Source organism: Hypomesus nipponensis, chromosome 14 (assembly GCF_054491055.1).
Source record: "Hypomesus nipponensis isolate SF chromosome 14, ASM5449105v1, whole genome shotgun sequence".
Lineage (NCBI taxonomy): Eukaryota > Metazoa > Chordata > Actinopteri > Osmeriformes > Osmeridae > Hypomesus > Hypomesus nipponensis.
The window spans coordinates 13,251,089-13,265,000 of record NC_140374.1 but is presented as its reverse complement, the minus strand read 5'-3'; the positions used below and the strand labels follow the sequence as shown (position 1 = coordinate 13,265,000).

Genomic DNA, 13,912 nt, shown 5'->3' with positions numbered 1-13,912 from the left:
GAGGGCGGGCCTTGGGGACCAGCAGCCAGTTCTGATGGAGGTGAGACACACACACACAGAAAACACCTGTCATATTAGAATGATGAGTTAGAACAATATGGTCTTCCTGTGTGCTGTTTGTGCTGCAGGTGGATGGGGACGGCGAGGAGCGGGAGTACAGTGAGGAGTGTGTGAAGGAGCCCTCGGGCCCCAACGCGGTCCTGGAGTCGGCCATGAAGATCAGCCACACGTCCCCAGACATCCCCCTGGAGGCCCAGGCCAAGGCCAAGGACAACTATATCCACCACATAGCCCGTGTGCAGAGACAGATCACCGAGCCCACCTCCTCCGGACGGTCAGGATTTGTCTGGGGCTCTCTCTCTCTCTCTCTCTCTCTCTCTCTCTTTCTCTCTCTCTCGCTCTCGCTCTCTCTCTCTCTCTCTCTCTCTCTCTCTCACCCTATCCATCTCTTGGCTTGCTCACACCTCATAAATTCAACAAGCACTAAACTAAACAGAACACTTCGTCATCCAAAAAACACAACAACTCCCATCATCGTCTCCTCCTCTCCCCCTGTTCCCACCCAGACACCACTCCATCCGGCGCCAAATGAACCTGTCCAACCCAGACTTCCACCTGGCCCAGTTCCAGAGACAAGAATCCCTGTCGGGCCTGGGCCGGATCAAACCCGAGCTCTACAAACAGCGCTCCGTGGACGCCGACGACGAGCACGGCGAGGACAGCTGCGGACGGCTCCACTTCATCCTCAAGTTTGACTGCGACCTGGAGCAGCTGATTGTCAAGATCCAGCGAGCCCAGGACCTCCCCGCCAAGGACTTCTCCGGAACCTCCGACCCTTACGTCAAGATCTACCTGCTGCCGGACAGGAAGACCAAACACCAGACCAAGGTGCACAGGAAGACGCTCAACCCGGTCTTCGACGAGGTCTTCCTGTTCCCCGTGACGTACGGCGAGCTGCCGTCCCGGAAGCTGCACTTCAGCGTCTACGACTTTGACCGCTTCTCGCGCCACGACCTGATTGGCCAAGTGGTGGTGGACAACTTCCTGGATCTGGCCGACTTCCCCCGGGAGACCAAGCTGAACAGGGAGATCCAGTACGTCACCTCGGTGAGTTCCGGCTTCCTTCACGCACGAAGCGACACCACCGTTGAGGAGAGGGAAGGCGTTGAGGGGCGGGTGGAGAGTGGGTTGGCACGGTGAGGAGAGACAGGAAGGCGTTGGGGGAGGGTAGAGAGTGGGTTCGCATGGCGAGGGGGAAGACAGCTGAAACAGGCTCGCGCTCAAACCTCGCCGTCATCCTCCTGCGCGTGTCAGGCTCTAGCGGCTCTGAGTCCTCGTCTGTTTGCATCTCCGCGAGTTGGGAAGGGTTCAACTCGAAAACTCTGGGAGTGGGATCTGTCCCATTCTGCCAGTTGCCCTCGTTCATCCTCCCGTCTGGCTCACAGGAAACTGGTGTAACAATCCAGAGCCGTGTAGAACCATGGCAACTACAGAGCAGGACAAGGGGGAAAGCATCGAGGAGGAGTTCAGAGCAATGTACCCCCACACACACATATATGCGCATGTACACACAACCACACATCCACTTTCGCTCTCTCTGCTTCACTCACACACAGACTCCCTCGGTTTTTACAGACTGGGGGGTTAGGTGGGGGGGGGGGGGGGGGGGGGGGTTGGTGGGTGGGGGGGGGGACACAGAAATATACTTAGCTGGAGTGAATGTTTGATGATGCTACTAGGTAACACTGGGGGGTACTGACCTAAATCTGGGCTGGCACTGACGTGTGACTGAATGCTGAGCCGGATGGAGCTGCATTACATTATTAACCGCTGGTATCACAACTGTGCCACGGAGCAGTGGGGGCCGCACGCCCGGGTGGGGCACTCCACTGTAGGTGCGATGGGTTTTGAAGTCACCAGCGATGTGATACGGTGCGATGGAACCGTTGTAGAACTGGAGAGCGGCAGCTTCAGGGTGGCACGGAGTCGGGGGAGGTGAGGGAAGGGGGAGCGGGGGGAAGAGAGAGAGAGGGGGTCCGGCAAGTATGAAGGGTGGTCGGGGGGGGAGGACAGAACGGAGGAGTCGTGGGGGGGGAGAACAGAGGGGCAGTCGGGGGGGGGGGGGGGGGGTCAAGGGAGGTGAGGATGGATGTCTCCAGGAGCCTCACAGATCAGATCTCTGCTGCCCCCGGAATTGGGCCAGACCCTTGGGGACTCTCAGAGCATGATGGGACGGGCCAGGGCCCGGACGCTGCTGGGTGACCCATGCATAACTCATAACTCACCTCCCCAGAGAAGCCTCCCTACACCACATCTCCAAGCCTATGGAACGTACAGTCTCCTCCGCACTAAGCTGTGCATAACATGCACACTGTGGGACTCAGCCTACACCACCCTCACTGGGTCCTGGGATCCACACCGAGGCAGGGACTACATGTTCACAGGGACGAGGGAGGGATACTGAATAAAACAGTGTGTGATGTGTCTGACTGAGTGTGTTGGATAAAGACGCAATACTGTGTCTCAATCCTCCAGTGATCTACATTATTGTGGTGTGGTGTGCCGGGGCTTGGATGTTTGCATGTATGTGTGTGTGTGTCTGTGTGTGTATGTGGTGTTTGTGTGTGGTGTATTGAGGAGCAGCTGCATTGAGCTAACAGACATGAGAGAAAGCCTTAATGATGGTCTCTCCTGTCAAGGATAGAGAGAGGAGAGATAGACACATTTCCCCTCCTCTCTCACTACTCTCAGAGTCATCCTGCAAGGCCTAAAGCCAGGGGCCTGGGTTCAATTCCAGCCTCGCTTGTTTTACCTGCATTTTTTTCTCTCTCCAACTACCTATATTAAAAAGTTGACATAAACAAAACCTACATTTTAAATAAAATGAATATACATACATCCAGGTATTAAATACACTAAATGTATCCATTTGTGGTTTCACAGTCAGTTACAGCACTTGCGAGAAAAAATGAGAGATTTATCAATCTCGAATGACAATCTTGAATGACACTGCCACGCCCACGGCCTTGCCATCAGGCCGATTTCCACCCTTCCGACAATCTTAGGTGATGTTCCGATTATCTTGATGGTTCTACAGATAATTTTATCAGATTTTCCCTGGGTGTGAGGTGTGTTAAGAGTGACTGAACCTGCTCGGAAGAATGTCGGAGCCGCCCAATCAGAAATCCTGATGTGTGGGGGGAGCAAAATGGTTAAGTCTAGGATTTTTTTGTCCTCATGTTTGTGGTCTCTCACATTTAGAAAATCTTATAAGATTAAAAAAATATTTTAGTTGTGTACCCAGCATTAGTTTATCTGCCCTGGTGTTTTCCCTGTGTTCTGTGTTTATTAGTTTCACCTGTGTCTTGTTGATTGTCTTTCAGTGGTGTCGTTAGTGTTGTTGCGTTCACCTGTCTTTTTTGGTTCGGAGTATTAAGTCCCTGTCATTTTTACAGTCTTGGTCAGTCGTTGGTTTCATGTAGCATGTTTCCTGTTGTCTATCCCAGCTGTGTCTACGGTCCTCATTAAAAGCTCTTTTATTTGATAATCCTGCATCGTCGATCTTCCTGCACCTGGGTCCTCCCTGCACACCCGTTACAGACACAGCAAATATATCACCAAATGTCTAAATAAAGTTAGAAATCCCTCGCTTGGTTTCAGAATATGTCTGAAACCATGATAACAAAGACTTTTCGGATTACCTGTCACCCTCTGACTCCACTCGATCCCATCGACCTCCAGCTGGACCTAACGAGGGGACTAACGAGGGAGACGGATGTGGTCCCATCTCCCCCTGCTGTGTCACAGCATGCTGGCTTGCCACATAATGACTGCACAGCCTTTTCTATCCACAAGGCTTAAAGTCGCACAGCTGAAAGGCCAAGGAACACTTTGTACTTGGACTGCAGTGACAAACGACCAGGAAGAATTCTCTCTGCTTATCTTGTTGTCGAAGGAGGGGTGTTGGCAGTTGTTCTCGAGCACGTTTTGTTCGAGCTGTTTTCATGGCAACACTTGACATCAAGTTCACTTTGACTGTCATGTGACTACGTACCTGTGGTAAAACATTTGTAGCCACTTTTTTGAGGTTCATGTTGTTTAATTGTAACTTGTTTAACTACATGCTCTTATGGTTCTTCCCTTTGGCACTTTTTTTTTTTTTTTTTTCACAATGTATGCTTCATGTTTGGCTACCTGCAATGTTTGGGGATATCTCAGTGTTATGATCAGTGACTTATGCACTTTTGTAAAGCTTTCTCTTGGAAGTCGCTTTGGATAAAAGTGTCTGCTAAATGAATGAATGTAAATGTAATGTAAATGTAGGCTACATAGACATTCTTGCAGAGCAGAATGGCTCAATTGGAGTGAGGAAAGGAGAGAGTGGGAGAGTTGGGAGACTTCATCTGTGAGTGGGCTGCAAATCATTCAGTAACCAGACAAGTAGAGGAAAGCAACACTATCCCTTTTGACGACGACGTAGGTCAGAACTCACCAGCCCTCTTGTGATGGCACAACTCTATATTTGCATGACACTGCATTATATTCCTTTAGCGGATGCTTTTTCTACAAAGTAACACACAAATCGTGCATATGCAAGGTACAGCCGTAGATCAAGGGTCAGACAGATTCGAAGAGTGTTTCGGGGGAAGAAAATATATTTGAGGAAAGAAATGGGAGGAGACTCTGTGTACTGTTTGGGCAAATGGTCGGGATGTGGCCACGGTTTGGCACGTTGACGGTGAAGATCGACTCACCGATAGAATTCCTCTCATCAGCTTATTTTTTTGCAGGATTCAATCCACTTAAGGATGGATTCATCCACATCAATCTATTTGTGGTTTTATCCACATACATGAATGTCTGAGCTGTGGCATTGGCTTCAAGTTCTATTAAGTTTGCTATGACATTTTTATATTTATACAGAGATATAGAGAGGGCAAGAGGGACGAAAAGAGGAATTGAGAGAGGGGGAGAGAGAGATAGAGGAGAAAGAGGGAGAGAGAGCTACAGGAGAGAGAGGGAGAGAGAGAAAGGTAAGCCTGCAGCCTCTGGGCGAGAAGGTGCTAGTGCTAACTCTAAAGAAATAATTACATGAGATAGACTGCTGCCTTCTCTCAGCCTTACCAAGACCCTTTAGAGTGCCAGCATAATCTCATCGAGAGCGCAAGTGACCATAATTCCAACCGCTGACTTGATTTAAATGCTTACAGGAGTGGCGGCTGTTATTCTATAGTCTGCTGATGGGGGGGGGGGAGGGGGTAATTGGGTTATATATTTCTGAGAGAGGAGGCTATGCCATCCCTGCCGCCCCTCGTTGAGTGTGTGTGAGAGAGAGAGACAGACAGAGAGGCTGGATGCGCACTTAAACGTGATCGCACATTGAATAGTTGGCTTTTTAGTGGTGTAGCAGGCTTAAGCAGTGTTAATGAAAGGTGGTCCTTATTTGGAGTCGGAAGACAATTGTTTGTACCCCACGAGTGGACAAGTGAGGGAAGAAGCGATACTGACGAGCGACGCGATGACACCTGTTACACATGAACGCATCCCAAATGGACAGTTTACCGGAACGTTCGCTTGTTCCATTGTCCCACATTGGTACTCTTCACTGGGCGTGGTCATACCATAACACAGGCCTTGCATGTGTATCATGTGCAGTGGCCTCCTGTGTTGGTTTGATTGTGAGTGAGTCTGGGTTCTGGGCCATAAGTGCAGTACCATTTGTGATATAGGTCAATGTGTTAAGCTTGGCATGATGAAGATGATGATGACGACGGTGATGAAGATTTTTCAAGATGTGCATTGATATCTCTTCATAATGGAATTATGAGTGAATAATCATTAGGACAAAGGTCAATTGCCCCCTGGCCTGATCTAGCGGTCAATGTTGACAGACGTGACAAATCATCTCATTGGTCTGATTCGATTCTTACTGATCCTGGACCAGGTCCAGAGCCCAGACGCCAACACAGCATGCTAATAATTTTGTAGAGGCCAGAGATCACTTCCTATCTGTCTATGTAGCCCGCCAGAGAGAGAGAGAGAGAGAGAGAGAGAGAGAGAGAGAGAGAGAGAGAGAGAGAGAGAGGGAGGGACAGGGGGAGGGACAGGGGGAGGGGGAGGGAGGGAGGGAGGGAGGGAGGGAGGGAGGGAGGGAGGGAGGGAGGGAGGTAGGTAGGTAGGTAGGTAGGGAGGGAGGGAGGGAGGGAGGGAGGGAGGGAGGGAGGGAGGGAGGGAGGGGGGGGGGGGAGGGGGAGGGGGAGGGGGAGGGAGGGAGGGAGGGAGGGAGGGAGGGAGGGAGGGAGGGAGGGAGGGAGGGAGGGAGGGAGGGAGGGAGGGAAGGGGGGGGAGGGAGGGGGGGGGGGAGGGGGAGGGGGAGGGGGAGGGAGGGGGGAGGGGGGGAGGGAGGGAGGGAGGGAGGGAGGGAGGGAGGGAGGGAGGGAGGGAGGGAGGGAGGGAGGGAGGGAGGGAGGGAGGGAGGGAGGGAGGGAGGGAGGGAGGGAGGGAGGGAGGGAGGGAGGGAGGGAGAGACAGAGAGAGACAGAGAGAGACAGAGAGAGACAGAGAGGGAAGACACTTAGGAATGCAAGACAGGACATGGTCACAGTTTGACATCCTCCACCTACAGTGTGTCCACCTGACCTTTGCCTGCTCTGGATCATCGTCTTTGTCTGGAGAACAGATAGTTCACCAAGAGCAAGATCATTCACATTCCTCCGCAACCAATAATCCCAAGCAAGCACAAAAGAGAGCTACGCATAGAGGAAGCATCACTGTGAGGACCGAGCGACCAAAACTATTGATCGCACTTTGTTGATGTTAGTGGTGTGTTTGAAGTGTGTGTGTGTCTGTTTGTTTAGACATGGGTGTGTGTGGGCGTGTGTGTGTGTGTGTGTGTGCGTGTGTGTGTGTGTGTGTGTGTGTGTGTGTGTGTGTGTGTGTGTGTGTGTGTGTGTGTGTGTGTGTGTGTGTGCGTGTGTGTCTGTGTAAGAGAAAAATGGGGTAAAGGGGCTTTGAAATGGAAAATCAAAGTAATTAGCTGGAGACTTAGAGACCTGTATGTGCATTGTCAGTTTAGTTATATAATATGTTGATTTGTTGAATGAGACAAAACCTCATTAGAGTGTGGTATAGTTTCCTGTGCTGCATTTGAACAAAGTCTATTCAGTGGTAGACTGATTTTTTTCCTGCTCCTAATTTTTAACAGTATTTCTTCAGACAATTACCTCTGCACTGTGCACATTAACATTTCCATGGTAAACAGGGTCTGATTGAAATCTGGCCTAAATCAAGTTTGCTCCAGTAATGAGCTCTTAAACTAATTTAATTCAGTGAAACCAAGCAATACTGACAAAACTCAAAACAATGGTTTGCAAATACAGGGAGCTCAAATCAAGTGTTTGCCTAAAGTGTTCTCAAACAGGGAAGTCAGCTTTTGTTTGGCCCCGGGGCTGTTGAGAAACACAGAAGGGATGGCTGGTAATGATTGGGGCTCAGTGGAGAATCATGCTGACCTTTCTGCTCAGGCAGAATAATGGGGTCTCCCATGGCAGTGCTCAGGGGCCTCCAGCTCTGGCGTTCTTAGAAGGAGCAGGGGGCATCGGACAAAACAAAGGAAGAAGCTTCAAGGAGCTTCAAGCTACATGCTTCACTCTAATTCAACCAACGCACACACAAACAAAGCAGGTACCCACACACACAGGCACACAAATCCACATACGCACGCACACAAACCCTCTGACATACCTAACACGTTATTTTAAGGAGTGCTAATTGGACGATATCTGTGTGTGTGAAATCCCTGTTATTGGCCGGGAAACAGTGACTCACTGAGAGGGAAATGAGAGCAGTATGGTATCCACAACGACACTGCTAAAAACATAATCTGTGTAACAGCTGTCTAACTAACACATTGATAAAGTAAAAAAAAAAACTGGATTCATGATATTTTTACTAAATATGTTATCATCCTAATCTTGGTACATATCAACAGTTTAAAAAAACTAAAAGAGGCTCAGCGTGTTGACAGTGAAAAATGTTCTCCCAATTTTGGACAGGGACAATGAGGTCTAAAGGTTAAGTGCACCATTATGGTGGAGACACAACGCAGGCTATTTCAAGGTGGAGACACTGCAGAATCTTTGAGGGGATATATGTCCCAACACACAAATAAATGCAACAGATCCCCATCAGAGGAGAGTGTTGGTGCTGTGTTGCTTGTTATTTATTTGAGAGCGTTATGAAGTGTACTGTCTTTACTCTTTTTTACATCCTTTTTCTTTTGACAAGCCACCCTTGTAGTGACTGGTTCTGTTCAATTGAAGGTTCAAATAAACAATAAGCATAGGGTCTGATGTTGTTGTTGTGGTTGTGTAGGACAATGTGGACCTGGGAGACCTGATGTTTTCTCTGTGTTACCTGCCCACGGCTGGAAGACTCACCATCACCATGATCAAGGCCAGGAACCTCAAAGCTATGGACATCACTGGAGCATCAGGTATGAATTAGTGGTCCTCATCTGTCATAATATTATGGAAGATTCAAGTTCCGCATAAAGAGCATAAACATTGGTTTTTATAACTATTATGTAGCTCTGTACACCATTTAATAAGCAGTTAAGGGGTCCAGAACATAGCTTGTATCGATAAAAGTTGAGTTGAAGGAAGACAATATTTTTCTTTGCATCAACTCGTGTGGACAGAACGTTACTTCCGTATTCTAGTTTTCAAGTGTGGGCAGGTCCTCTGTTTTTCCTAATACCATTCCCAAGTCTACAATACTGTCTGTTTCTCCTTCAAAACCATTTGTAGAAGTCTGTGGAGACTGTTACTTCACAGGCCCAACTCAAAATCTCTGTCATTCTCCCAAGATGTTACCTTTATTCAGGAATACGGACAATATTTATGTTTAATTTAAAGCAAATCATTGTGATTCTATGTATTTTTGTAATCAACCTAGTTTGTCAAACAATCACTTTCCATGAGTCTTCCATGCACACCCTTAGTATCCGTCTGAGCCACTTGTTCACGTCAAAAAATGTGTCAGACATCTTGTTGGCTGCACGTGTCACATGACAGTTCCCTTACCATAAATTGGTTTTCACAGCAATTCTACTTTCCTTGTTCCCCCATTCTCTCTGGCTTTTTCCATTTCACTCTAACCCATACAATAAGAACTCTTTATCACAATTGTCTCCAAACCCTAATCTTATGCTGATGTTTTTTTTTCATCCAATGGACTCCAAGACCTTGTGTGGTTATCTCCCTCTATGTCTCTCTCTCTACAGACCCCATTGATAAGATCTTTCTTCCTGCTCTCTCTTCTTGTCTTTTTCATCTCCACATACCCACTGTATGTGAAAATCTTCCTCCTTCTCTCTCTCTCTCTCTCTCTCTCTCTCTCTCTCTCTCTCACTCTCTCTCTCTCTCTCTCTCTCTCTCTCTCTCTTCTAACCCCTTATTATATCATGCTTTCTCCAGACTCTTAGGTGAAAATCTATTATTGCTCTCTCTTTCTTTCTGTCTTCCCACACCTTTAAACACACCACACACTCCTTCTCCCTGCTCTCGGTCTCTCCAGACCCTTACATGAAGGTCTCTCCCTCTCTCCAGACCCTTACATGAAGGTCTCTCTCTCTCTCCAGACCCTTACATGAAGGTCTCTCCCTCTCTCCAGACCCTTACATGAAGGTCTCTCTCTCTCTCCAGACCCTTACATGAAGGTCTCTCTCTCTCTCCAGACCCTTACATGAAGGTCTCTCTCTCTCCAGACCCTTACATGAAGGTTTCTCTCTCTGCAGACCCTTCCATGAAGGTCTGTCTCCCTCTCTGTCTTTCCCAACCCGCATGTGAAGGTATCTGTCCTTGTCTCTCCAGACCCCTATGTGAAAGTCTCTCTCCTTGTCTCTCCAGACCCCTATGTGAAGGTCTCCCTGATGTGCGAGGGACGCCGGCTGAAGAAGAGGAAGACCTCCACCAAGAGGAACACGCTGAACCCCGTCTACAACGAAGCCATCGTGTTCGACGTCCCGCCTGAGAACATTGACCAGATCAGCCTGCTCATAGCTGTCATGGACTACGACCGGTGAGTTACAGACATGTACAGTAGATCCTTTGACCAGCTGCGACCATCGCATTCATCTAGTCACGTGATGAGTATTTTTTTATAAAATATAGAAATTTCTTAGGAACCAATGCAGTAGATCATGATTGTTGTTGAACTGTCATGAGAAACAAGTATGACTACAAGTGTAGCGTAAATTAAATGCAGGAGATTTCTGAATTGGTCCAAAGTTTCGGTACAGATGACTCAGGCGGATAAATATTTGGAGAACATGGGTTCCCTTGTGTACCATTGGCTCTAGAAACTCAAACATCGCCGACTACAGGAGCTGCCGCAGACAAACAGAACAAGCCTCCCCTCCTCTGCTCCCTCAACATGAATATTTGTGTGCATGTTTTGGGACAGTGTAATCTCATTACAGTGGCGAACATAGTTGTTTTGTGTGCCCATATCTGTATTGAATTCTCAGAGGATTTTGTCACAATAATGGTCCACCCGTCTAATCAAGGCTCTCTTGACAAAAAAATGTCAAAGACTCAATGGGACTTCCCACGAACGCTGTGAATAACGTTGACATAATCTGTGGAGTTCCTGTCTGCAGACCCCAGAGAACAGGCTGTGGACCTCCTGTGGTTAATATTAGAGCAGAACAGAACCTCATTATAAGGAGACAACATAGTTAGTAGTTGGGAAGAAAGGTGCAATATACTTTATCCACTAGGGATGCACAGATCCTGCCCACACTGATCTACATTCTGCCAACAGTTTCTTCCGGGTTGGGGGGGTTGTGGTCGACAACCATGTATTGATTTAATAGAAGCTTTATTCCAATGCAACACAGAGGTAGATATGAACTTGCAATTCTGCAATTCGGCTCTGGATTGAAAGTCATGTGGTCTAACCACTGAGCTACCCATCCCATCAACGTGCATTAACAGTCAGCCAGTGTTTGTGCATGCAACCAGACAGGCCTGTGTTCAGTCTGTGCTGTTTGTCGTGTTCTCCCGTCAAACAGAGTGGGTCATAACGAGGTGATCGGGGTGAGCAGGGTGGGGAACGAGGCCGAGAGCCTGGGAAGAGACCACTGGAACGAGATGCTCTCCTATCCCCGCAAACCCATCGCTCACTGGCATCCCCTTGTAGAGGTATGGTAGTGTGTGTGTGTGTGTGTGTGTGTGTGATGAAATGTTCATGCAAATGACATACAGTTGCATAACAGGATTACATAATATGGATTTACATTAAACTTGACTTTTATGTTTGATCACAAAAACAAAGATGGTGACCTAGTGGGAGAGCAAACAGTGAGAGAGAAAACAGAAAGAGAGAAAACAGAGAGAGAGAGAGAAAGAGAGAGAGTAAAAGAGAGAAGGGGAGAGGATGAGAGAGATAGAAAGAGAGCGAGCCAAATTCATTCAGTTTGTTATTCAAGAACACCGCTTCCCCCACACTCATTAATGCAGGACCAGAATAGAGACTGGACTAGTTAAACATTAATTTAGATTGTTGACATCAAATATACTCATCCTCATAGCAAAGGTTTAACCCTGGACTCTGGCAGATATGAGGGCAGGGTGGGGTGGTGGATGTGATGTGAGGCCCTGCCACAGTGGTACTGCTGGGGGGAGGGGGGGGGGGTAGTGAGCCTCTGTCTGGACGATGCCTTCTCGGGAGCTAGGTAATGGTTTACTTGTGTAACTTCAAAGTGGGAGAGGCTGTCTTTGAGGATAAGGGTCTCTAGATGGCAGCTACACAGACACACAATCACACTGACAGACAACAACACATCCCCACACACACACACACACACACAGCAATGAACACACAAGCACAAACGCACACACGCACACACAGAAATACACAAAGCAGCATGCGCATACACACGCCGACACAGACGCACACACAAACCCAATTTTCTTTCCGCTCCAGGGTGTCGATGCTGTGATGTTTTGAAGTCTTGGCGAGGGGATCGTTGACCCTCAGCCCACTGACTGATCCCATCAATAATTTAGACACTTGACCACTTGAGCCAGGTTTATGTGCCATTAAAAGACACACATCCACTCACACACACACACACACACACTGGGTTTGTGCCCGTGTGTGTCCCAGTGTAAATGGAGCATAACCCAGGCTCAAACGGCCACCGCAGGCACATCTCGAGTAGTCGCTCTGGAGCAGGGAGACGGCTGGGAAACAGAGCTGTCATGGAGAATGACAGTTCTCCATGGCGGTCTGTCTCAGAGCGCCACGCTTCTAAGGTCTCTCCTCAAGCAGTCCAGTCAGGGAGGTCCGCTGTTCATTAAGGACAGAAAGTTGTCTCTACTGTACAGTACTGTGCAAAGGTCGTACGCAAAGATGTATTTCGGCTTAAATATATATTGTTTTGTCTTCTGCATTTGTTCGGCAGTATAAAGGTGCAATGTTTCTGTTTGGTTTTGTCTTTTCATTTCATTATTTCTTAAAGCATTTTTGCATTGTACTGCATATCTCTATATATACAGTGTAAATGTGTACAAATACTGTATCTATGTGTAGAGACACAGTAACAGTTGATTAGGGGGGAAGCAAAGCACGCTGAGAGCAGGTGTTCAGAGAACACCGATCCTGGTGTTAAAAAATAATTCACGACCGACTCTCCCTGTACCATTAAAAGACTTGCCGGCGAGTACAGAATGAAATTCGATTTTGACCGTAACCTTTTAGCTGTGTTTCTGCTTTCCACTGTCTCCCCGTCCTTGTAGAGTAGCCCGTCCTTTACTCTAAAACCTCTCCTCTTGCTATAGTTCAGTCAGCTGCAGACTATCAACAACCACACAGCTGGTTTAGAACATTCTGGATCTGCAACACTCATGCATCATGGCTTCTCTTGCATTTTAACATATAGCTTTTGTTACTAAACTGATGTTGTCCTTAAGTGTGAATGCGCTGTGTGAATTTTTACCAAGTGAAAAACTTTCAAGTATTTATCTTTTTATCGCTAATTGAAGTAGTCTGAGCTCTGACAGTTTCCTGTTTCCTGTGGGTGTTCCAGTGGGTGGGCCAGAGTGCCACAGGAGGAGGAAGTCAGGGAGGCTCCTGCAACTCTCTCAAGACCCCGCCCTCACCATGATCAACACAGAGGCCCACACAAACGCACGCACATCTACACTGCACTTGCACTTGCACCCATCTACACACACGCGCGCACACACACACACACACACACAAACAAATGCACAGCTACACCCACGCACACACATGCACGCACACACACAAACACAGTGAAAAGAGGCGCTATTCGAAACAGGACACGGATGGCTGGTGAAGAAGATCTGAGGCATCCTGACATGGGCTAGAGCCTTAACACGACTGCATTCTTTGGTCCAAACTGGTTCATGCCTCCACGGAGACCAGCAGTATTATTGGGAGTAGAGGTATTACTACTGATCACAGGTCATATATTTGCTCCCACATGTGGATGAGGCTAGGAGCACGTGAGGGCCTTGCTGGTCCCAGACCTGCTGCTAGGGGCGGTCAGCAGGGGCTGAGTACAGAATTCAACTGCATGTCCGTGGCCATCCGTTTAATATTACAGTACTGTGTTGATAGAAATTGTTTCAGTTTCAATTGAGAGATGATTCTAGTATTTTTAAACACGTATGTTTTAACATTTAATGGATAATGGTTTCTTTTGACGTAAATTGCATGGCTTAATTTGTTGTAATGTAGTTTTTAATTCTCTAATTTCTGTAATGAACCTAATTTTAGCTAATGTTAGCTGCTAATCTTCATACAAAATGTCAATTGTCAATTAATATGTTCTTGATAAATAAATAAATATATATACATATATATATTAACATATGCAGTA

At 47.6% G+C, this 13,912-nt stretch overlaps 1 protein-coding gene across 2 annotated transcripts in view; it reads left to right on the top strand.

Annotated features, from left to right (window-relative positions):
• The window catches only part of syt9b (synaptotagmin IXb), a 19,701-nt gene extending 5,789 nt beyond the window's left edge, over positions 1-13,912 (top strand). For both annotated transcript variants that reach the window (XM_084672938.1, XM_084672939.1), the window contains exons 2-8: positions 1-40; positions 129-334; positions 567-1,107; positions 8,374-8,494; positions 9,909-10,080; positions 11,075-11,204; positions 13,094-13,912. The exon at positions 1-40 is cut by the window's left edge and continues 127 nt beyond it. In XM_084672938.1, the coding sequence (XP_084529064.1) occupies positions 1-40; positions 129-334; positions 567-1,107; positions 8,374-8,494; positions 9,909-10,080; positions 11,075-11,204; positions 13,094-13,171 (1,288 nt within the window). In that variant the 3' untranslated portion in view covers positions 13,172-13,912. The remainder of the gene's footprint in view (positions 41-128; positions 335-566; positions 1,108-8,373; positions 8,495-9,908; positions 10,081-11,074; positions 11,205-13,093) is intronic.